Source organism: Grampus griseus (genome assembly GCF_964374135.1).
Source record: "Grampus griseus genome assembly, chromosome: 19".
Lineage (NCBI taxonomy): Eukaryota > Metazoa > Chordata > Mammalia > Artiodactyla > Delphinidae > Grampus > Grampus griseus.
The window spans coordinates 2,198,771-2,224,113 of NC_139013.1; the positions used below are offsets into that span (position 1 = coordinate 2,198,771).

A 25,343-nucleotide genomic window follows, 5' to 3' on the forward strand; every position below is an offset into this window, starting at 1 on the left:
ATGTGGCATTCTAGATGGGATCCTGGGACAGAAGGAAGACATTTATGGAAAGTTTGTAGTTTAATTACTAGCTTTGTACTAATGGTAATTTCTTCATTTTGACAACGTACCAAAGTTAGGTAAGATGTTAACATCAGGGGAAACTGGGTAAGGAATGTTTACACTATCTTTGCACCTTTTCTGTAAATAAGTTATTTTTAAAAAGCTATACTACTGTTGTAACCCCAAAATAACCAGTTAGGTAAGTAATAGGAAGAAAGACCTCCTAAAGCCAAATAAGATCTTAAAGGGAAAAAAATTACAATGTACTGTTGATGGCTGTAGATGACATGAATAAATGGGTAGCATAGACGATAGGCAAAGATGGGAGGTGTTGATAAAACGTTTTTAGTTCTCTTTAAATTTCTCTATGGATTTAGTAAAATGTCAGTCGAGGGCTAAGAATAACCAGACACTTTTGAAAAACAAGCTAGGGCAAGTGTCCTTCCAGATATCAAGATACTGTAAAGCTCCAATAATTAATATGATGTGTAAAATGCATACAGATAAACAGATGGGCCAGTGGGACAGACTAGAGAGTTTAGGAGCAGGTCCACTTGTACAGAAACATGACATATGTCAGGAGAAAAATTAGATCCATACCACAGAACATATATAAAACTAAACCTAAAAAAGTAAAACTTAAGGCTATTATAATATCTTTATGACTTCAATGTGGAGAGGGATTTCTTAAGGTAAAAAATGCAGAAATCTGAAGGAAAAGATTATTAAATTTTACAGCACAAATATTTAACATTCTTCCATGACAAAAGATATTGACGCCTTTTAACCTTATATGGATTTTAGACTTATACTGAAGTGTGATTGGGGTAGGGAATAGGAGGTAATTCAAGCTGCAACACGATGTCTTATTCTCAGTTAAAGAAGATCACCCTGGATGCTGTCTAGAGAATATTGGAGGGAAGGGTTTGGAATGGAATCAGGTAGTCAAATGAGTGGGCTAATATCTAGGGGAAATCATGGTAATTAGGACTATCATGCAGAGGAAAAACATAGGAAAAATTTGGGATGTATCTTGGATGTAGAGTCAGCAGGACTTGCTGACGAATTGGATGTTGATGGTAAGGGAAAGGGGAATCGAGAACAATTGCGAGATTTTTGGCTACTGCAACTGGTGCTGTTTATAGAAATGGGGAAAAGGGAAATTACTATTTGTTTTCAATGTTTTGAGTTGCCCATTAGGCATCCTGGTAGAACAGTCAGCTGTTAAGCAGATAGTTGGATATATGAGACTGGGCCTCTGTGGAGAGTTCCGGGGCAGAGGGAGCTGTTGGCATGCAGGTGCTATTTAAACCATACGGCTAGGTGAGACTGCTACCTAGGGAGTAGACGTTGATGGAGAAGGCTAGTGACTGAGTTCTGAGCCTTGGGAGGTTGAACAAAGCAGAAGCCAGCTAAGAGGACATGGAAGGAAAACCAGGGCAGTATAGTGTCTCTGAAAATAAGATAGTTTTTGTTATCATTGTTTGTTTTAATGAGGATGTTGAATGTTACTGAAAGATCAAGTGAGATTAAGAACAAGTTTCCTAGCCACATGGAGAACTGCTGAAATTGCCAAGCAGTTTCAGGGGTGTGGAAAGGATGGAAGCCCGTGTGGCATGCTAGGGGGAGAGAATGTGCGGTAAGGCTGTTGAGTCGGTGACAGAAGGCCACTCTATCAAGAGGGCTTTTTTGGTGGGGGCAGGGAGAGAGTGCTGAGAAAAGGGGTAGTAGCTGGAGAAGCTCTGAGAGCATGTGATATTTGATGGGAATGAACGACCTGGGATCCAGAGAAAAAGCTGTGTTGCAGATAGAGGTCTTTGAGAAGGAAAGAGGGGATGGGGTCCCTAAATTGCATTAAAATCACCTCCTAAACCATAACCAGACTTGAGGATCCCCTGAGGAGCTCCAAAACAAACACCTCTCTGGGACCCTGGGCACCTGCAATGTTTGACAGCTCCCCCAGGGGATCCTAATGTGCGGCCAGATTTGAAAACCTCTGACCTAAGGGTAGTACCACATTCACTTCTAGTGGTGCCTCTAGAATTTCTATAGAAGCTCCCGGGGAATAATTTTCAAAGGTACAGAGCAAACACAATGTTTTCATTCAGATTTTATGTTTATGTGGCACTGCTGGGTGAGAAGAGACTGCTGAAGACTTGGGGAGTTTCAAACATCCCCCACCCCAAAAGCCAGTAGTTCTTAATGTACCCAGCAACCACTGATTTATAAATATTTATACTTATTAAGTATAAAATTTGAATCTGGGTATCATGTTCTTTGTGCTTAGGTAACCTGCTTTTTGTAATTAACTGTATCTTATGAATCTTTTCCTTTAAAATTAAAAAATTACATTTTAATTGGCCACATAAAATTGCAGTGTATGGCTTTGCCAGAATACAATTTATTTCTTCCGCAGAGTACATTTTTCTAATAAAAAATGCTACGTGAATATGCCTGCATATAATCTTTCGTACCTCTTAGCTTAGTTCGTTTCCCTTAGCTCCTGGAGAGTGGAATAGTTGGATCAAAGGGTGCATCAGTGAGCTTTTTGTAATTCATTGATTCTATTACTGGGAAAGAAATGCATATTTCTGGCTAGGAGATTCAAACAGTATGGACTGGAGACGGGAAAGATCCCTCCTCCATATTCCTTCCCCTCATCCTTTTTCCCTAGAGGTAACCGGCTAACAGTTTCTTGTACACTTTCCCAGAGGTTTTACCTGTGTGTGTGTTCATCCTTAACAAACAAATGAAAACACTTACCGGGTCATGTCTACAAACTTCGGCCACTTGAGTGTTTGACTAACTCTATTGAGTCCTCGGCCGTCGTTCGTCCCGAGCGGCGCTACCTCGTCGTTTCCCGCTGCATACGGGTTTCCTCACGCGTCTGTGTGCCCTGCACGTCCGACGGTCCGGGTGGCCACGGGTGGGACTGACCCAGCCTGTCCCAGGCGGCGACGCGCGAGGCCGCCTCAGGAGAGCATCCGCTAAACCGTGCTGGTCCGGGCTCTCGGTTTTACGTTTCTTTGGGGGTCAGGTCGTGAGTTTTGTCCTGTAGGTCTGTCAGCCATTTGTATTTTCCTGTGAATTGTCAGTTTCTTCCCTTTTTGCCCAATTTTCTGGCTTAGTTTGGTCTTTACCGTATCGGTTTCCAAGAGGTCTTCGTTTATTAGGGAAGTTAGCCCCGTGTCTTTCATGTGTCCCAGGCGGAAAAGTCTCGTCTCCCACTTTCTCGTTTGTCTTTAACTTCAACATACATATTTTTGTCCGCCGGATTTTCATTTTCTTAGACAAATGTATGGGTTTTTTTTTTTCTTTTTCTTCAGAGGTTTTGCGTTTGGGAGTCGCTAGCGGGCCTTTCTCTGCGTCACCCCCCTTCTTTGTTTGGGGGTCGCACACTCACTCCCCCTCCCCCTTTTCCAGACCCTTCCTCAGGGCCCCTAGCATGGGCTTCGTTGACGTCAGCCTGCTGCCTTCGCGCCAAGCTGTCGCCACGGCAACTGCGGCCTGATTGGCAGGGCTTGGGGGCGTGGCGAGGGGGGGCCCAGGGCGTGTAGCGCTGCTTCTGATTTGCCCGCGCCGGGGCCCCGCCTCTGCGGAGAGCCTGACAAGGAGTCGCGGGCCGGGGCTCGGTGCAGACGCCGGGAGCTGCGGGAGGACGAGGTCGGAGCGGAAGAGTGGACATGTCCACCATGGGCTGGTGGCGCTGCCGGGTGCCCGGGGCCGTGTGGGGGCAGTAGACTGTGCACGGGCTGCGCCGTGGCTGACCTTCGGCCAGGGGCGGGGCGGTGCCTTGAGGTGCGGTGTGGCGAGGTGAGTCCGGCCGCCTCGGCCCGCACATCCGCGTCTGGACGGTGCGCGGGGATGGGATGCCGCAGGTTCGAGACCCTGGTCAGCGGGCCGGGGCTGCCGCACTTGCCGCAGCGGCGCCATCTTGCGCTGCCGGCCGGAGTCTGGGGTGGGGGCTCCCATGCCACCTTTCCTGGGCATAGTGGAGGACAGGGATGGCTGGCCGTCCTGGGTAGGGGGCGGGAAGGCCGCGGGCTCCTGTCACCGCAGTCCGCTGGGGTGGGTGCCGGAGAAGTGGCGGGCCATACCTAACGAGCGCGGAAAGGCTCAGCGCGCCCCCCCCTGCGCCCCGCCCTCCCGTTTCCTCAGCTTGGTCGGGGGGCTGCAGAGGACACCCCATCCCACGGGGTCCCAGATTGGCCAGGTCTGCTCCGGCCGCCCCTGCATCCTTGCCGGTCTTTGGGGGCGGGACTTGCTTGCCGCAGTGGCGGCGGGAGGAGCTAAGGGGCGGGGCCGAGGGCAGTCGTGCTGCGGGATGTTTTTCTCTGGGCGGTGACAGACTGCGGGCCCGCCCACCCTGGCGTCACTTTTGATGTGTCAGATAAGAGTGGCTGCGCAGGCGCTGTCCTGATTGGTTGGTGCGGGCTGGGGTGGGGCCAAGGGCTGTCTTGACTGCAGGTCTCAAAAGAGATCGACTGGTCAAGCCCCGCCTACCTCAGCGCCATCTTTGATGGGGGCGGCTGAGGCTCGCTGCGCATGCGCGGCCTGGTCTTGGCTGGGTGGCCGCAGGGGCGGGGCTGAGGGTAGCGGTGCCCTGTGTTCTTTGCTGTGATTGAAGGCTGCGGGGGTCCTGCTACCTCACACCTTCTTTGCTGGTCACGGGCCTGGCCGCCGACACTTGCCGCGGACGCTTGCCGCGACGTGCCACCCTGACTAGCGTAGGTTTTGAGGTCTGACTTGAGATTGGGCGACGGCTGGTGACTGGGGGGCTGTTTTATCGGCAGGGTCCATGTGGCCCAGAGTTTGCCGACACTGTTGTTGCTGGAGAGCTGTCTGTCCTGAGGGAGAGGGCTACGGGCTATCATTGTGCCCGCTGTTTCTCCTTGGTTGGTCTGGGGGTTGCAGAGCATCACCCCTTCCCCTGTCGTTGCCTTCCTGAACTGCTTTCACCTTGGGATGTTTCTGGCTAGATCTCTTGGCTTGGGGGGGAGGGCTGGGGCGGGGGGTGCCACCCAGCCGTGTTTCGCAGGTGCCCTGTCGACTGGGCTGAGGGGATGGGGCCACGGGCCGTCTTTGGGGACTGACAGTGCTGCAGAACCCCGCCCACTCTGATCCAGTGCTTGTTGGCCGACAGGTGGCGCCGAGGCTTATTGCGCAGGCACTGTTATGAATGAGGGCGGAGCTGCAGGGGGCGGGCCAGGGGAGGGGCTGCAGAGCCCTGCCCACTCTAGCACTGTTTGTTGGCCGTCAGGTGGCGCCAAGGCTTACTGCGCAGGCGCCATCTTGAACTACTGTGGGGCTGCAGGGGGCGGGCCGAGGGAGGGCTGCAGAGCCTTGTCCACTCTAGTGATGTTTGTTGACTGACAGGTGGCGAGCAAGGCTTACTGTGGAGGCGCTGTCTTGAATGACAGCGGTGCTGTCTGCTGGGGTGGGCCCAAGGGAGGGGCTTTTATGCTTTGTATGACTAACAGGGGACTGCAGACCATTTCCCATCTAGCGCTGTGTACTTTGGCCTAGGGGTGGTAGCTGAAGCTTACTGTGCAGGCGCCATCTTGAATGACGGTGGTACTGTAGGGGCAGCCCGAGGGAGGGGCTGCAGACCCTTGCCCACCTAGTGCTCTGCCGGCCGACAGGTGCCAGCCGAGGCCTACTGCGCAGGCGCCATCTTGACTGACACTGGGCCGGCTCCAGGGGGCGGGTCCGAGGACGGGGCTGTGGAGCCCTGCGGCCCTTGCTTTCTGCGCATGCGCCGTATTGAGAGCCAGTAGGACTGCGGGGCAGGCAGTGTATGGCGTCCTGGGAGATGGAACTCACCCCGCCGTCTTCGCTGCGCAGGCTCCAGGTGGACCACTGCTTGCCGCTGCGGCACATCTTGGCGGCCGCGCGACGGCGTCGTGTTCCCTGGAGGGCGTGCAGAGCCTTGTCCCTGGGACTGTGGGACGGGTTTCAACTGCGCATGGCCGGGGGTCACATAGGAAAGTGGGAATTTTAATAGATTTGGGGAAGGGGTGGATCTAAGTGAGAAGGCGAAGGAGAGCGTGGCAGGCTCTGAGGGCGGTGGGAGGTGACATGAAGGAAAAGGCCTCAATCTCGTAGACAGCCTGGAGAATGCGGAGCGCGGTTATGAGGGAGGCGTGGCATGAGAAATGATGGGACGGAGGAGGGGCTGGCAGGTGGGGCGGGGCTGGGAGGGGCGGGGCGAGAGGGAGCAGCCCTGGATTCCTTGTTTGTGGGCGGGACCTAGTTATATATCTGCCCATGACTGACAGCGTTAACATAAACCAGAGCCATAGTCCTGAAGGTGCATCCCCCTCGGGGCCTCTGATTGATTGAACGCATGCTCTGAGGCACAGTGGGGCTTGAAACATGTGTCGTCCACGGGGATCATGTTGACAGCCTCAACTATTGTGTAAGGTTAAGTAATGATACCATTATCTACTGGTAATGTTGATGATAATAGCATTAAGATTGTAGTATAAGCTAGTCTTTCATGCTACTTAGGTGTACAGCACAGTAAAATTTCTGGCATTGCATCACTGGCTATCGCATGGCAGAACTGGAGTTTTACTCACCTTTCTAAGGGGTGCCTATATCATTATTCCACAAGGTTTCCATGAAAAATGTCTGTAGATTACTGTTTTCCAAAAAGACGTTAGTTGATCTGTAATTGCCATGAGTTCTGAGGTTGAGTTCTCTGAGCCTCTGCTTTTTTGTGTGTGAAATAAGTAGAAAATTATGTTGTGGTGGGAATTAACAGAGATGCTAAAAGTAAGGTGCTAATAAGCACTGTATGAGGCACTTAATTAGCAGTAAATAATACTACCTTCTTAGCTATTTTTTCCCTCCAATTTGTACCTGCAGTGTGTGTCCCTTGCCTTTAGAAGGATGGCCAGTGCAGCATAGCTAATAAGTGGGAGATTGGGGTCTTAAATAGGATTTCTCAATCCCAAGTCTTTACTGTTTTGCTCTGCTTATTAGAGAAGTTTCTAAGACACTCAGAGATTGGCTTGCACACGATTGACATACCCTCACTGGAAAAAAGCTATGATTATAGCCAGGGTACAACATACACCCCAGGGAGCAATGCCGATGGCCCTTCCACCCTGGGAGGAAAAGCTGTTCTTCTTGGTATCATTTTACCTCTACCACTGTAGGAGGCAAAGATGCAGCTGTGTGGGGTCATTTCCAGCCTGGAAATTCAGTAATTGGGAAGTAAGTTCGGTGGCTCACATTTTCTTTTCCTTCCCCAGCTCTACCCTTCTCCGAGACGACTTGCAAGAGGAAGAGGGACTAGGTCCAAACGCTAGGTGGCGGTGTCCAGGTGAGCTGAATTCCCTCCTCGCAGTGCCACACCCATCCTTGGACTGAGCACATCCTTCCTCAACCTGACACTTTCCTACTGTACACGTGTTCCATATGGCCACACGAGCACCCTGTGTGCTCTCTGAGAATGCACAGGCTCTTCTGGTGGGTCACGTGTTCACCAGATTCTCCTTGGTCTTTGCAACATTCAGCTACTCCTTCAGGCCTGCCCTTTCTTTCTTATTGGGTGAATAAAGAAACATGAGAAATTCATTGATTCATCTATCAAACATGGCCCCAAGTGGAAAAGGAAGTGTTTTCCTGGAGCTCATAGTCTTTTGGGTAATGAAAGACATTGAAAAAATAATTGTGTGATTCACGCCTTTGAAAGAGAAGGTTCACTTCAGGCATTAACTTAATCTGGGAGAGGCCATGTAGGGTCTCCCTGATAAAGTGAGGGACATTAAGGCTGAGCCCTGAAGCGTGGTGGATGGTAGTGTGTCGTGAGAAGAGCAGTCTTAAGGGAGCTGGGAGTCCAGGATCTAGTCTAGACTAGAAGCCTAGAACAAAGGAAAGAAAAGAATGGTGTTTGAGATGAGAAAAAGGTAAAGTGGAGCTGCACTGTGAAAGGCTTTGCAATCCGTGGTAGGTAATTGGGCTTGATCTGAAGCACCATGAGAAGCCATGGCAGCACCATGATAATCGGATTTGTGTTTTAAAAATATCATGTGGTTGCAGGGTTCAGAAGGGGAGGGTAGAAACAGTGGGTCCAGGAAGACCTCTTCGGATCTGGGTGAGAGATGGTGGCTTGGGTTAGGGTCACAGAAGAGGGATAAGTGAATTGGATGGATCTGAGAGAGGTACTGAAGAACCGGGGACTCAGTAGGTCTTGTACTCTTTGTTCATGGTTTGCTCACTGATTCAGACCATACTCAGTGAATCATATCATGGGGGGAAGTGAGCAAAACAGCCAAATATTGCTCATTCTGTCAGCAAGCATTGATACTGTGCCTGATCTGGGACGTGATCATGCTGGACTTCAGGTCTCCGGAAGTGAGTGACATAATCCCTGGTCTCAGTGTCTATTGAATGAGAACTCCAGTTAAGTGGAGAGTAAGAAAACATGCTTACCAAGATTGGTGGCCATGCTGATGGCATGTTACCACCCAGGGAAAGACTAACATGCTGTCCCAGTGAGCCACCGGGGGTGGGTTGGTTTTTTCTGGCCTTGGTGAATGCTTCAGACAGCAGTCCAGTGTCTGGCACTCAAGCCTTTGGAGACTCAGAGGCCCTACTTCACCTGAGGACTCATCTTACATCAGTAGATCCACATTAACGAAGCTAAGCCATAATGAATTATTGGTTTATGTCAGAAAATAGTGTGACCAAATACGACGTTCCTGTTTTCTCAGTTTTGGTAATCGATTCATGGTGGGAGAGCACTACCACAGGAACCTAGATATTCAAAAGTACGCATGATCAGCACATTCTCTCCCTGTAGGCAGACCTACATGGGAAAGGAAGCCATAGTGAGAGCTCGCTTGGTGAGTATGGAATCAGAATGAGAGGATGTGGAAAAGCTTTGGTTGCGCTGGCCTGTAAGGTCACCTGGGGATACCATCTGGTTGCAGTGAAGCTCTTGCTAGGGTCACCAGGACACCAGAAGCCCCTTGTCTGCAGCCCCCGCTCTCCCCAGTCTCCATTCACATTAGGTCTGACCAGAGTAGCGTGCTCTCTCCTATAGATGGTTAAATGAACCATGCTTTGTGGTCTGCCTTTTCATGCCCTCACCCCTTTAAAAAAAAAAAATCTGATCAGCCAGTTACCGATGTAAAAATTGGTCAGATATGTCCTACTGGCACAGAAGAGGTTTTATCTCTTTAAAGTAACTCTTTTTCTTGAATCATTTGGGGGCCGACCATAAAACTAAACTCTTAGTTACTGTTTCCTCTTTTTTGAAATTTTTGGGGAAATTCCTCCAGAATGGACAACGATAAGGAACTTTTGCTGCAGAGTGGTAAGTGCTCAGTTTATATGATGGAGGTAAGCCCAGGGCGACGTGGTGATTATCTGCGAGGAGCCACCTGAGAGTCCAGAGGGTGGAGTCGTGGCTGGTACGGTAGGGGTAGTGGTTGTTTACTCCATGCTCACATTCCCCTGTGAAATTGTTACCCAAACAGCCTCTATTGTCCACATGTACCTGTTCATGGTTGACTGGACCACACTGGACGCATCAGCCTAGAGCAGTGGTTCTCAAAGTACAGCTTCTGGTGTGCTTCCTGGATGGCTGTTTCCTGGGGAGCCACAGACCTCCTAAATACCCACCCCGGAAAGGCTGGTGCATTTCTCCCAGTCACCCCAGGCTTGAGAACCACACCCTAGAAGGCATCGAGCTGTAGTGTGCACTCATAATGTCGGAGTGGGGGTGAGCAGAGGCACGGGCTAGCCCAGCTGCTAGTGTTGGGAACCTGAGCTGGGAGGTGAGGCGGGCCCAGGCTGGGACAGCACTTCCCTCCACGTGGTGCTGAAGGAGAGAATGTCGGTTTGCAGAAAGAGGCAGGAGAAAGGAGCAAACAAGAGCAGAGAAGAGACCGCACACCCTGCTGTCCCTGAGAAGCGAAGAAAGTAACGTCCTCGGTTCGTGACTTTAAAGCTCTCAATTCCAGCCCCCTTTAATGAGGTAGGTAGAACGAGAGAGGGGCTGAATCTAGGTGCACCGTGATGAGCACCAAACTAAGTAAGTAGAAACGGGCTTGGAGAAGAGACCATGAGCTTTTCTCACTCGTGGTGGGATGTGGGGAACCTGAGGTCACACAGGGGGCCACAGAATTTCTTTACCTCTCCTCGCGCATCCGGCCACATTTCCAGCCACCACTAGTTGAGTTCCTTCCAGTTCAGTTGAACACTTGACCCACTGATCCTTTGATTGAGGCCAAAGACCCCCCCACTTGTGGCAGGGGTGCCTGATGACTTCCATCTTTGTTTCGGATGAATTAATTGTGAGACTGTGCTTTTGTTTTCTATGCATTTTTGTGAAATAGAAGTAAAGGGCTGTAAAATACTCAGAGAATGGCATAAACACCTCCACATGGACCACAGTGGCAACACTTGTCCATCAGGCAGGACCACTGCCCTGTGGTTGGGGTCCAGCTCTTGCCCGAAACTAACTCTGCATACAGTGCTTATGACACACACATTTCATGCTTAGATGTCCTGTGTATTTAAGAACAGGTCTTTGGAGGTTGAAGAACAGCTGGAACCCCGTAAGCCCCTCTGCCCGGTGTGGAGGGTAAGACCTTTTTCTGACCAGCTGTCCTTGTTTGTCTCCTCTCCTTCCCTCTCCTTGGAGTTAGTGGCTTCCCTTGGCCCCTACGACCAGTGTCAGGCTGGGTCTGTGTGTGTCCCCATCTTCGCCCCCATCCTCTGAATGTGGTCAGACCTTTGGCTTTTAAAATCCTGCCCTTGGGTACTACTTGACTCACGCTGGGACTCCTGCTGCAGAGAGAGTGCGGAGGGAGATGTGGGAGCTTCAGTAACTAGGGTGTGTGAGAGCCCATCTCCAGGCCCGGAAACAAAGCTGATGGGTTTGCCACGTGGCCAGAATTGAGTGTGAACAGTGAGACCGAGAGGACAGCTGGCAGTGAGGTCAGGGTCTAGGTGTGGCGCCCCAGCAGTGGTGTTCTGGCCCAAAGGGTGTGTGGGGAGTGGAGGACTCCACGGGAGCACTGTGGGTGGTCGGAGAGAGGGGGAGCCATGCAGGGGAGGGGGTGCTGATGCGCAGTGACTGGCGCAGAGGAGAGGACAGACAGACAGCAGCTGAACTTCCAAATTTATATTCAGGTATTTTTTTCTGATGGTGAACTTAAAATAACATTCTAAGTTGAAATGCAAAATGAAGTATCTTTTATTAATCATTTATTTTTTCGATTTTCCCCGCTTTACGCATGGTCTTCATACAAGTTTTTATGGAAGTTTTCTTCCAGTTTGGTTTTGTATGTACTTCCATACGTTTAAGCACCTATGTAGTTTTTTGTTTTTTGGGTTTTTTTTACGTAAATGAGATCATGCCCAATTCACTAACACTTCAAACTCAGGCTACCAGAGTGAAGTATGTGGGGTGTTAGGCAGTAATATTTGGTTGTGGGGGAGTGCGTGGTGTGCCACCTGGCGAGCTCGTATCACGTGCCCATCACGTTTACAGTCTCCATTATATGCATGTTTCTGTGTGTGTGAACGTAATATTGTGCAGCTGTTTAACAACATCTACAATAACTTCTGTATAAATACATCTCCATCTGCAGCTTTGATTTCTAAAACTTCACTTTATTCCATTGTGTGGACATCCTCATTGTTTTCTGTGTACATATAAATGAGTATATTTGCGGTAAGAATGCCACATATGCTGTATAATTTTATGCCCTTGTATTTTCATTTAATGCTTTAGACATTTTTTACATTGGTCATTTCCATCAAGTGTAGATAAACTGGTATATCCATAGAATGGAAGACTATGTGGCCTTTAGAAAAAATGATATAAATCTATATGTACTGGTTGGAAAGATGTCTATCAAAAATTACTGGGTTTAAAAATACACACAGAACTCCTGGTATGATCTCATTTTGGTAAAAATAAGATGTTATATGTACAGACTTTAAAAGGTTTAGTATAGGAACAAATGTGATCACTGGATGTGGCTTGCAGTTTCTACGTTGGATAATCTGTAATGTTTGAATGTTGTGCTGTCTTCTATGTTTGTAATCAGAAAATAAAGCTACAAAGTTTCTTGGCAACATGACTTAATGTTACATGACATTTTCTTAAAGATTCTATCTGTTTTCATTTCTTCTTGCATGATGAAATTTTGGAGGAATGCTGTCTTTTGAAGGCAATGATTTATTTTTCTGAAAACAAAGTATGTTTGTCATTGGCCTTAGTGGCCTTTGCCTTCTAGAGATGAAATACCGAATTTCTTGGAGGAGAGGCCAGACACCGGCACTGATGTTATTGGTCTTTCCTAATGTCAGACAGAGGCCTGCTCCAACCTTCTTAGAAATCCATACTCGAATAGCTGGTCAGAAATGGAAGTGTTGGCTGATTTTTCTTGCCACTTTCCTTAAAAAGACCCTTTATCATTTACTCCTAAGGAAGTTCCTAGTTCGTATTTAAACAGTTAATGCTTTTCTTGATTTAAAAGACTTTCTTTACTATAAACTAAATTCCCACATGTGTATATACTTTCACACGAGTCAGATTCTGGAGTGCATTTTGTTCCATCAGTGTATTTATCATTGCACCCCCATCCTTGTGTTGGAAAGAATACTTCGTGTTCTTATATGTTTGGGTCACTTTACAGACAATCCCCCACCCTTGCTGCACACATACCTTCTTGTTCAGAATTGTCTTGATATTTCTGTACATTTAGTCTTCTGGAGAAACTGGATTCTCAGTTTGTCAAAACTCCCACATTTTATTGGATTTTAACTTACATTCAAGGGAGGATTGACAACAATTTTCATGGTCCTGTGCAAAAACATGTCTTCATTTATTTAGGACCTGCTCTGTGTCCTTCTGTACATTAAAAAAATTTTATTTGGAGTTGCAAATACTTCACTGAATTTATTAATGAGAATTGGTTTATTTGTTTTGCTATTCCTGGAATTTTTTTTCTTGCTGTATTAACTGCCAAGGTTTTTGAATTCAAAATAATGCTTTTTCCACATTTATACCTTTCACTTCTTTTTTATCAGTTGCATTAGCTAGGACTTCCAAAATAGTGCTGAATGGTGGGTATGGTGGAGGGCTTCCCTACCTTTAGTGTTTAATGCTTGCTTGCACTTGAGATAAGTCTTTATTGTGTTTAGATGGTCTCCTAGTCTTACTCTTTGCTAGGGACATACAAGGAAAAGTTGAAGTTTGCAGATGCTTTGTAATGTGCAACAATGCTCATGGAATCCCCTTCCCCCTCTAATCCCTTATATAACAGCCTACCCTAATGGGATATCATCCTTGTATTCCTGGAATAACCTTTCATGGTCAAGGGCTACTATTTAGACTTTTCTAGATTGGATTTAAATGTTTTTGCATCTAAGTAGAAAAAAACCCAAACACAGTTTGTTGAACACCCTCTACGTGCCAGTCCTGTGAAGGTAACAATGCAGTGATGAGAAAGGCGATGTAGTCCTTGCCTCAGGGACTTTGAGGGCTGACATAAGTACAGGTGCTCCCTTTCTCTGTTGGGCTGTGCGTCCCCCAGCACATCTTGATTCTGTGATGGCCTTTCTGGGCCGTCCTTGGACAGGCATCCCCCTCGGCCTCAACACTGCCTTTGGTCATGCCAGGCAAGCCCGTGGATGACTCTTCCCTGATGCTTTCTTCCTCTCAGCCACACCCGACACGTATCTTCTGTCCTCTTCAGTGGTAGGCATGGCTGTTGCCATGGAGGCAGGAGCTGGACTGGGGAAGTGGGGGCGAAGTGGGAAGAGCAGTTATGCTTTCGATTGGCCAGAGTCGCTGTCACAGGAGGAGTTCACCTGGGTCTTCCAAAGGGTGAGGTGAGTATGGGGTCCTGGCAGGTGCTAACTCAGCAATGGCCTCATTCCTGGGTGCCCTTTGGGCTGCCAGCGGAGGACAGGGTGAGTCGGGGCTGAAGGCTGGGTCACTCGGCTCCTCCTGAGGGGCCACCTGCAGTCAGGTAAGCCTGTAGGAGAACATTGACCCGTGCTTCCTTTCCCTGCTTTGCCTCTGGTTGCTGTGCAGGGATCTGCCCTGTGTTAGGGCCGCCATTGCATGATAGCATGTTCCCGGATGTGCTCCTTGGGTGACGTTATGTCACCTGCCATCACTCCTGCAACATATTTGAGAGTAGATGTACATACAAGAACTTAGTGGTGGTGGGCAGCTGACTTTGTAGCTTTTTTCTTTTTTAACTTATATTTTTATCTACTTGACTGTCTTTGTCCTTAAGTGGAGACTTGCTGTTTCAAAAGGAATAGGCATTTTTAATGTTTTTTAGATATATGCCAAAATGATATCCAGAAATAGCATTCACACTTGTACCAGCCAGCTTCCCACCAACACTGATTTTTATTTTGAAATAGTTGCCCATTTGGTAAGCGTAAAACGTGTTCACCGTAATATTTTACATTTCTTTGATTTCTGATACAGATGTTGGCTCCTGTCACTGATTTTAGGAGCTGTGTATTAATGTCCTTTATTTTCATGAGGAGCCACTTACTTTTTTCTCACTGCTTTCTAAGACCTATTAACTGTCATCTATGCTGCAAAATATTTTTCCCCCTCCTTTTCTGGTTTGCTTTTATTCTGATTAGTTTTTATAGCGTGGAAAATGTGTACCGTTTTTATTTTCACGTCTGCTGCGTAGCCGTCAGTGGTCTCTGCCATTGAATCTGCTCGAGCATTCTCCTGCCTGTCCCTGTTCTTCACTGTTGTAAACAGTGCTTCTGTGAACACCCTTGTGAACTGTGTCTGTGCTCATGGGCACATAGGTCTGTCAGTTCGAGTTCAGAAGTGGAATCGCCAGGATAGCGAATGGCATTGCATTTATGTACTAATAGTTGCTAGAGTTGTGAGTGCTGTTTCAGCTTGGAGCTGCAGTTTCCCTAAGTACTTCTTGGGTCTGAGGAGTTTGAAAGTTGATTTTTGGGGGTTTTCTAAATTGCCTATCATATCATCTGCAAACGGCCAGTTTAGGGTGTGACCTTGGACTCAGACCAGGGTGGGGGTGGGGTGGGGTGGTGGACAGGGAGGAGAGGAGACCCCTCAGCATTAAGGTGGTAGTGCTGCCAGCACCCACTCAGTGGGCAGCATGGTCTCGAAAGACCTCCACTAGTGCTTTTGTTTATCATTTTGTTTTAACTGTGAATTTATTTTTTTGACTAGTTAATACATGTCATGATAAAATAAAAACAAAAGGGGAATATACAATGAAAAAGTTAAGTCGCCCTTCCTCCCCTGGCCCCCAGTTCCCTTCCCCAGGGGCAGTCACTATTAATCACTATTTTTTTTTTTTTTTTTGCGGTACGTCGGCCTCTCACTGTTGTGGCCTCTCCCGTTACGGAGCACAGGCTCCGGACGCGCAGGCTCAGCGGCCATGGCTCACGGGCCCAGCCGCTCCGCGGCATGTGGGATCTTCCCGGACCAGGGCACGAACCCGTGTCCCCTGCATCGGCAGGCGAACTCTCAACCACTGCGCCACCAGGGAAGCCCATTAATCACTATTAACAGTCTCTTCTGTGTCCTTCCAGAAACCGTCTAAGTAAATGACATCTGTTTTTATAATTCCTTAGAATGCTGTGCACATTGGTGTGTCCCATTTTGCACTTAACTACCTTAGAGGTCGTCTCATATCCATTTATTTACAATTGCCTCGTTATTTTAAAAGGTTTCATAATCATAAACATAACCATATTTTGCCCATTGTCATAACAGTACTTCAATGAATATATTTTTGCACGTATGTCATTACATAGCTCTGGGATAAATTCATAGTAGAGTTAATAGGACAGGATATTACATTTTTTAATTTTGATAAGTAACCAATTTGCCCTTTATAAAATGTGCAGGATATGTGTATCCAGTTTTTTCTTCACACAACATATATGTTATCTATCTTTATGATTATTCTGTTCCCAAGGCCCGTTCTTACTCTCAAATGAATTTCCTCTGCCATTGTGGGAAGGAGTAGGTAAGGCCCAACTGTTTTTCAGGTTTTTCTATTAAAAATCCTTCCTTTTTCAGCGCCCTTGCAGACCAAGGGCTGTTTCGTCGGCCTGGTCAGAAAATCTTGAGCACATTTAACAGAGATCACATTTGTTGACTCTAGTCCTGAATTTGAATTGAGGAAAGGAATAGGTGAATTTTCAGCATACAAGTTGGCATCTACCTTGTGACAGGATGTTTATGGGTGTTCACATGGTCATATTATCAATGAGCAGGAAGTCCTCCGTCTCTTTTCTGTGCTCTGGAAGGGTTTTTATAACATGGTAAATACTTCGCTCATGGAAATTTTATGGGAAGTTGCTCCTTCGGTCATTTCATCTTTTTAAATGTCTTCCCTGGATTTTCCTCTGCTTCCTGAGTCAGGTTTGCCAAATATTTATATTTTCTTAGCAAAATTGTTGCTTCCTTATCAAACTTTTTAAGCCTTACAGTTCTTAAGTATAATTTTTACCTACTGGTGCTTTATGCTTCAAACACATGCCTAGTGGGAAGAAAAATTAATGCGATTAGAGAAGTATGTATACAAAGTCAAAGTTGTCCCTGTTTCCCAATTTCATTGTCAGGTTAGAAGATCCCGTCCCTGCTCCAGGATTATAAAAATTAATCTTTTATTTATTTTGATCTTAGTTTTAGCATTTTCATATATGTTGTGACCTCTTTCCCCAAGTGAATGATTGGCTAGATCTCCTGTTACCATTATTATTTATTGAAGTAATCTATATGCATTCCTTACTATTTTTTAATGCCACTTTCATAGAATTCTACATACTCAGTTGTGTACATACAGTAAACTTATATTACAATTCTTAAATGAATCAGTCTTCTTGTCTTTTTTGGTCCTTTTTTAGGTGGTTGGTTTATTGCTTTGGCTTTGATGGTATAAACAAGAACATCATTTGTTACTTTTTTGTCGTCTTTCTGCCTTTAGGCATCATACTAGAAAAGAACTTTCTTAACCCTGAGATTATATTAAGATACTTCTTTTTTGTGTGTGGTTTGTTGGCCTTTTGATGTATGAACTTTCAAAATATTGATCCAAGTGAAATTCTTCCAGGTCAACTTTAGAACCATTGTGAAGTTCCCCAACATTTATATTCTTTGAAATTCCACTAGGTAGTATAGGGGGTATTTAGAGCTTTCATATGCTAGATCCGTATATCTTCCATGATTATCCTGTGTCTCTCTGGTTATTGCCTTTTCTATTGCCATATAATGTATAAGTTTGTTCCTATGGGTGCTGTCTTCTTCTGTTAAATCTTTTGTATTTTTACAATGGAGTTCTTCCTGTTTTTTCAAATTGGTTATTGTCGGTCCATATTTAGGGAGTCTGTTATAAATGGGTTTCTTACTAAATTATTATTACTATTATAAGGTCTGTTTCCACTGATTTGCAATATCTGAGTGGACGGTCTTACATAAGAGAGTGATAATTTTATATCTTTCTTTGTTCATGCCCCAGATTTTCTTGTAATTGGCTGAAACTCTGTAGAATGATGTTCATTAGCCATAGTGTTAAGACTGTTATGTCTGCTTTTATAAGTGAGTTTGGTCTGCAGTTTGCTAGTGCTCTCTTTGTCTTAGATGTTTTAATTATTCTGGTTTCATAAAGAAAATTGGAAAGCTTTCTGCTTCTTGTCTCTGGTTGGTCTATATGACACGGGAATGGGCCTTTTCTTGAATATGGTATCTAAGGCCTCACTCCCAATGCTCTCTTGGTCCACAGCCATTTGGAGAGTGAATTCTCTGACACTCTTTACATTTCTTCCATGTTTACTTGTCCATGTATTTCTTTAAAATGTCTGCAGGTCCCTGGCATTTTGACTCTGTTCCTGTGGATAAGAACACTTGTTCTGAAGTTCCAGAAAGGATCCTATTCCCAAACAGGTGATTTACATACCCAAGGGTGTCCTGTGGCCTCTGAGAGGTGGGGCTGCTGTCATCTAGGGGACTGGAGTTCTCTCTGGAATTGGATGCCACAGAGCAGGCTTGGGCTCCCTGCCCGCCCCTCTGTCCCGCACAGGCCTGCTGGCTTTTGAGGGCCCTGCTCTTGTCACGGCAGTCCCTCTTAGCCAGTTGTTGGGTAAACTCGACTGTGTTCTCTTGTCCCAGCTGTCTCATCAGCTCTCCAGAGCCTGGACGCTTGCCCTTTCTTTCCCCTGCCCAGCAGGGTGTTGTCTAGTGTCCTGTTTGTCATCGAGGAGGGCAGGGCAGGCAGGGCGGGAGTGGCAGGGTCTCCAGGGTCTCCGAATGGAGGTACATCTGTGTAGTTGGTGCTGAAGCTCCAGAGGATGATGCAGAGAGAGTGGGAGGGCAGTTTACACGGGGCGGAGCGGAGCCCACCACTGTCTGGAGAGAGTCCCCTGCATTCATGCCCAAATGATGAAGGCTACTTTGAGACTGAATAATTGAAACATCTTTTGTTTTCTCTTTAGACATTAAAAAAAAATTCTTTTTAACTTACTGGTTTTTCCTTTTAAAACAAAAAGAATTTTTGCTGCATGTGGTTTTGTTCTTCTCTGGAAGTAAAGCCAGAAGTACAAAACTGTCAGGTAAGTTAATTCACCCAAACCTAGATTTCTTTCCTGTATTGCCTACTTTCTTGCTCCAGTTGTGGCTGACCACTAATAACAAGGCTACATAATAGAAACCACATGCAACTAAAATGGTTTAGGTGAAGGGAAACGTATAGCCTTAGTTGGTTACGTTAGAACAAAAGGAAAAGGGAAAATCAGCTTTTATACTTGGTCTAAAAAGTTTTCTTAAGAAGGGAGGGAGCAGATACTAAAGGACAAGTAAGGAAATAAATGATACAGAGGATTATCAAAGTAGAAAGCTGGTTCTGTGGAGGCAAGCTAGATATTTGAAAAGATTGATAAAAGCAGGAGGATGTGCAGGGGTGTGAAGAAGTCCTATGGTCGCTTGATCACTTTCTCACCATTGATATGAATAATAGGTGTTTATCACCTGTGTAGGGTTTCTGTGGGTTCACTGGTACTTCCTTTAACCTTCCCCCTCTGTGCTAGGCAGCGCTGTAAGAGAGCTCCACATATACCGCACAGTGCTTCCCATGCCTGTTTGTCGGGAATACCAGGAAGGGGCTGGTAGAAAAGTGGGCAGGTGAGGGTAAGTGAAATGCCAGGGTGTTCTTTTGGAAACAGTGCTGCAGAGCTTAACCCAGAAACTGCACTGTGCTTCTGCAGGCCTGTAGTAAGAATGCATGCCTGTGTCTAAAACCAGTTTTAAAATGGGTTTGCGTACATTATCTTCAACATGCTCTATCAGTGTTGATACCTGACTCTTCCAGTGATGGAAAAGTTCGTCTCTCATCCCTTTACCAGAGTTTACAGTGGGGGCATAGGCACGTGAGCTCAAATATTTAAGACTAAATGCAGCAAGTGCTTGGAACACTAGTAGAGGAAGTGAGTCTCGGGAAGGGTCCCAGAGGACGTGGTGTTAGCACGAGCCCAAGGCTGGGCTGTGGGGCAGACGCTCCTCAGAAGGGTGGGCACTGCTGACGCAGGGGTCCTGAGCTTTCCTGCAAACTCAGATGCTGTCCAGCCACTCTGGCCAATAGAACTTGCTCCCACGAGGGCGATGTTCCGTGTTGTGCAGTAGGGTAGCCACTGGCGCTTGGAATGTAGCTGGTGTGACAGAGGAGCTGAACTTTTAATTTCGTTGAATTTTAACTTAACAGCAGCGCGGGTTCAGGGAAATTATTAAGAGCACTTGCAATCGCATTACCCAGAGCTGAGCACTTGTAACATTTTTCTGTGGTCTTCTACCTTTCACGTGTTGTATGCTGTTTTAACAACCATGTTAGGGGAAGAAATGCTCAGAAATGGCAGAATTGAGCCCCTCACGACCCCCTTTCCGTTTTTGCTAAGAAAAAATACCGACATCCCATTTTAGTAATGGCCAGCACCTTGGGCATCCCCATGTGCTGTGTGCTGGGTGGTTAGGCCTTTTAGGTGTATTGGCTTATTTAAGCCTCACAGTTCTAGAAGGGGTGTAGGTCTGTTGTTCCCATTTTGTAGATAAGGGCACAGACGGCAGGACGTGGGCTGTGTGGCCCAGGGTCACAGAACCAGTTAGTAGCAGAGCTCACTCCTCACACGGGTGTGTGTGGTGCTTTAACGCCTGCCTGTGCATGTGTCTGTGTGTTGGGGTTTGATGCCTCTCTTCTGCCCTTGGCCTGTTCACAAAGCACTGTTGGTGCCCTTGTCGGGCAGCCCCACACTGCTGCCTGGTCCTCGACTTCTGGGACATGTGTATGTCTCCTTACGATCCGCAGGTCCCTGAGTACTGACTGTCCCAGGCTGCCGCGTCTTTCCTGTTGACTCATGTTGGGTTCCTCCAGTGAAAATTTTCCTTAGAGAGATGCTGCCTCCAAAGTACTTGTCTGCCACCAAACCCAAGAGGTCTTGGGCCCCAAATCTGTGTGAGCTAGACAGTGACTTGTCTCAGGAGCCGGATGCCGCCATAGGAGAAGCCGCCACTGACTCTGAATTCTTTCATCAGAGGTTTCGGAACTTCCTCTACGTGGAATTTGTCGGGCCTCGGAAGACCCTGCTCAAACTCCGAAACCTCTGCCTCGATTGGTTGCAGCCGGAGACTCGCACCAAGGAGGAGATTATCGAGCTCTTGGTCCTCGAGCAGTACCTGACCATCCTTCCAGAAAAGATCAAGCCTTGGGTGCGTGCAAAAAAGCCAGAGAACTGCGAGAAGCTCGTTACTCTGCTGGAAAATTACAAGGAGATGTACGAACCGGAAGGTGAGCGGGAGAGGAAGGCGGAGCTCCCTGGGGTGCCCCGCGCAGTGCCCCTGATGTTCTAGGCCGATCGTCCTCTTCGCGGGGAGTGGGGGACTGCCCTGCCATAGGACGTAGGTGGCCTCCCGGCCTTTCTGCCCACAGCGTGCCAGTTGCACCTCCCTCCCCAGCTGTGACAGCCCAATGAGAGCCGGTGCCCCGTGCCCCCGCGGAGCAGAATCCCTCCTGGTTAGGATGCGAGAGGGAAGGAGACCGTGGGCCTCTGACTGGAAGGGAGCCTGCACACACCGCGCCCTGGCCCAGGCTCTGGAACAGGGGCGGGGGCAGGGTGCACCCCAGCAGGTTGTACCTGGCGCTGCCATCGGGAGGGTCACAGCCTCGTTCCTGCCCAGCAGGGGCGGAAGGGCGGGGCGAGAGGGTCTGACCACTGCAGCAAGGGGTGGGGGCCAGCCGGGGGGGCTACTTAGAGGGGACCGGCGAGCACGGACGAGACCTTAAGTCGTGTGTGGTGCCCTCTCAGACGACACCAGCAGTGATGCCCACAGCGAAGGCAGCATGAGCCGGAAGGCAGCAGAGGCCCCGCCGCCACACTCCGCCTGCTGCAGTGAGTAGCCCAGTCGCCGCGCCATCCAGGCCGCGCAGGACTTCCCTGGGGCAGGGCTGCTGCTCAGAGGTCTGAGGGGGAAGGAAATCAGTGAGGATGGAAGGAGTCGTTCTTATGTCGAAGCAGACACATGTGTGGCGTGAAATACAACTGTTTCTCTTAATGATGAGAGAAAATGTTTAAAGCTATGTGAATTTTGCAGTAGGCCGTTTCAGGTTGTGTCCACAGCCTCCCAGGAGGGGCAGAGTTCATCACCCCTTTGCCTCCAAAGCTGTTTTATTTGTTAAAGGTTCTTCGGTGAACTTTTTGAAGGAGCGTTGCTTTTGGGGCAGGTGGGTGTTTCATTTCTTTGGGGTAAAGTTACGTGCACATTAAGACTGACTGGGGTAAGCGAGGCGGTGGAGGGTCTGAAGTCCATTTTCCCGAACGTGGACCTGACCACGTGGGAGTTGGGAGACCAGGAGAACCTGAAGGGGGAACCAGCTCCTCAGCTCAGTGTTAGCCCTGACTGAGACCAGGCCCGCCTAGGCAAGGCCCCCAGAAACTGGTCCGGGGCCCGGGTGTCGGGTTGCACTTGGGACCCCTGTTCAGGATCCGTCTCCTAGCATCCCCTCCAGAGGGGTATGTGCACGTGAAGTGAGCGCACTCGTGTCAGGACACGTGCTCAGCTCCTGAAATGTCTGCTTCCTCAGGTGACCGGGACTGGGACCGGGACTGGGACCGAGACTGGGACCGAGACTGGGAGCGAGCCCGCGAGCGGGAGCACCGGAAGGGCAGAGGCAGGGACCTGGAGTCCCGGGCCCGCTGGCCGTACGCCCGGAGCCCCAGGAGCAGTAGGTCCTCCTCCGACTGCTCCCCAGTGCGCGTGCCAGGTTGACTGTGCCTTGTTCCCTCATGACGCCTGTTGTCTTCCAGGGTTTCATCAGCGGGATCTTTCCCTTCCTCTGATGGAGAAAGTGACTTTTGCAAAGGAAAGAGAGCACAAACATCGGGACTCTGTGATGGATTACGAGACAAGATCACAGGTATGCTTAGGTCTCCACTCATTCTAGGAAGGCTGTCTTCATTTCATGGCAGAGATGCCTTTCTTTCCCGAGAGGCTGAGTTATCTGCCCGCTAGAATCCTACCTGGATTGGGGAGAGCCCCAGCGACTCCCCAGGAGCCTGTCCTGTCCCCAGGGGTGACTGGTGGCTGGGGAACTGCTGCCTGTTTTCTGGTTCATCTACGGGATCAGAGGAGCACTTTTCCGCTCAGCGTTTGTGTCATGTGGTGCGTCGTCCGCAACGGCTGTTCCTCCTGGGCCAGGGAAGCCCATCGATCCTGCAAGTGTTTCTGGTCCTCAGTAGGGAGCCAGGAAAGTTGCACATCCACAGAGCAGACTTGGGGGAGAGCAGAAGGCCCCGGGGCCTGGAAGAGCTGGGTCTGGAGCCTGGCTCTGCCACCTGCTACCTGTGCAGCCTCAGACCATTAACGAAGCCGAGCCTCGGTTTCCTCACCTGTGAAGTGGGCGGGCTGTTGTGAGGAATGGGTGAGAGTCACACGTAGATGGAACCGGCGCAGTGCGATGCCTGGCACGAGGGAGGCGCTGTGGGCATCACTGGCTGTGGGTACAGGGAAGACGGGCCTTGAGAGAGAGGGTCACGTGTGACACGGCAGCGTGGAGGAGGGTGCGGGGCCTGCGGCCCTGGGTGCATGGTGGTGACCAGGCGGGACCCGTCCTGGGAGCCTCCTGTCTTGTAACAGGAGGGTGTTCAGCAAGCATGCGGGGAGTCTCTGTAGAGAGAGATGCTGTGCCTGACGCTGGCTGTCCAGCTCGCTCTTAAGGAAGAGACAGGGTAGCGGACTGTCACAGGGACAGGAGCAGCTGGCCAGGTGCCCCCTGGGGCGGGGGATCCCAGGAGAGCCCAGCACAAGCCCCGAAGCGGCACCAGATGAAAGCCAGAGTGGGTGGAATGCAAGGGCAGAGGTGCAGTCTGTCCCCAGTGCCCCGAGATGCGGTAACGGTACTCCCTGTGGCGGGGTTTGAAAGGTGGGGTCAGGTGACAGAGGGCTCTGAATTCTACCCCCAAAACTCTTGTCATTTGTCCTGTGTCCTGGAGGCAAGCCAGAACGCGCAGGTGTGTGAGAAGGAGGGGGATGGCATCCCGTTACTGAAAGCAGAGCTTCTGCGGCAGCAGTACCGATGGGGGAGGGGATGTGGAAGGGGGGGAGGGGATGTGGAGGGTGGGCTGGGTCGGAGGTGACCCCGGTGCTCCAGATGTGTGTTATGACCTTGTCCCAGGGAGAGGCCTCTATGTGTGGGACACACTTAGTTTGTCACTAATTTTGGTTTCTTATTTGGAGAAACCAAATTGACCAAATTTTAGGAATCCAGATAAAAACATTAAATCGTAGAAACTCTGAAGAAGAAACCTCTTTAGTGTGCATTTGCCCCCACGAAGTGATGGATGTCAGGGGTTTCCAGTTAACTGCTCTGTGAGCCTGGGACCAAGCGTTCACTCATCTTCAGGGAAAACAGGAACTGCGGGTGTCCTTATTTGGGGGTGTTAAAGTACTCTTATGAAATGAAGGTGATAGCAGATTGGCAGTGGGATTGTGTCTTATTTTGCTTTTCAAATGCCCGTCCTCGCTACTGGAAAGCGTTGGTCCCCTGTGTGTGGTCCAGAGGTCTGGGAGCCACTGGTTCCTCCTACCTTGGTGTCATAGAAATAACAAACAAAGTTCTCATCTTCCTTCAGCATGCATTGTTCGTGTGTGTAGGTCATGTGAGGATGCAGCAGTGTGGGTGGTGTTCTCTGGACAGCATCTGTAACAGGGAACGTGGCGGTGGCTTGTGCCACCTTAGATCCGTGGTTGATCACAGATACAAAGAGAACAGCTGCTTAGGGCTACCCACTTGAATAGGTCAACTTAATTTAAGTCAAAGCAGCATTTTTATTTCCTAGCAACAACGTAGTCCAAAATTTAACATACATTACATTTATGTTACTCAGATTAGCCAAGCGGAGAGAAATATATGAAAAATGCCCCTTCCCTTTTGCCATCGCCCTTTGGCGTCTGTTAGCACCAGGGCTGGTGCCCTTCTGGCACCCTCAGCCCCCCGGGGTCTTGACCTCATCTGCTCTCTGGCAGCCCGCAAGTTAGGAGTTCTGGTTCCCTCCCTCTCCCACCACAAATACATCTGTGCTCCCAGCAGGCTTCTCCCACTTTGCAGTAATCCAGGGCTGAGGCCTTAGGATGGAGGCACTATCGGCCCCGAGCCCAGCGGGGTGCCCACTCTGGGGAGCCGCCCTCTGACAGGAGGAGACAGGCTCCCACCAGAAAGGGTGGCCGGTGGTGGTCCCAGCCGATTTTGCAGTGAGTGCTTCCTGATCTTTTGTAGTGTGTTGTCCTAAAAATCCTAAGGCCTGGCCTGGTAAGAGTTCGTTTTTGAAGTTCTGCTTAGTGTTGGTGGTGGCCTTTTGCTTTTTAATCACTGCACATTGGCAGTTGTCTTACAAATGAGGCTTTCCTCATAGACCCCAGTGCCTGTGCCTGTTTATTTTTTTCAGTAGGCGATGCACCTGATTGTGTCTTTTTGTGTGTGTGTGTGTGTGTGCATTTGTGCATGGCTGTAATATCTGTGCCACTTTCCAGAACTGTAGCAAATTTAATATCAAAATATCTTTACCTAATAGTTCAGTAGTGACAACAATTTACCTTTCGCTTACACGATTTTTCTCCATGCTTAAACAACAAATCACATCGCAGGACATCCACTCCCACAGTGCTACAGAGCAGGCCGATGCCCTTCTCTCCATTTCACAGATGAAGGACCTGAGGTTTGGAAAGACGTCTGCTCCCAGGGTTGCTCGGTCGTAAACGGTGCATAAGCTCC

The 25,343-nt window shown here is 48.6% G+C and overlaps 1 protein-coding gene across 3 annotated transcripts in view; it reads left to right on the top strand.

Annotated features, from left to right (window-relative positions):
* The first annotated feature begins 3,697 nt into the window (after window positions 1-3,697).
* The window catches only part of PEG3 (paternally expressed 3), a 30,948-nt gene continuing 9,302 nt past the window's right edge, over window positions 3,698-25,343 (top strand). Inside the window, exons 1-8 of one of the 3 annotated variants that reach the window (XM_082676493.1) lie at window positions 3,698-3,855; window positions 7,302-7,372; window positions 17,899-17,977; window positions 18,526-18,642; window positions 20,385-20,864; window positions 21,382-21,465; window positions 22,158-22,298; window positions 22,381-22,490. In XM_082676493.1, coding sequence (XP_082532619.1) covers window positions 20,471-20,864; window positions 21,382-21,465; window positions 22,158-22,298; window positions 22,381-22,490 — 729 coding nt within the window. In that variant the 5' untranslated portion in view covers window positions 3,698-3,855; window positions 7,302-7,372; window positions 17,899-17,977; window positions 18,526-18,642; window positions 20,385-20,470. The remainder of the gene's footprint in view (window positions 3,856-7,301; window positions 7,373-17,898; window positions 17,978-18,525; window positions 18,643-20,384; window positions 20,865-21,381; window positions 21,466-22,157; window positions 22,299-22,380; window positions 22,491-25,343) is intronic. The other 2 variants (XM_082676492.1, XM_082676494.1) reach the window with 2 other exon arrangements.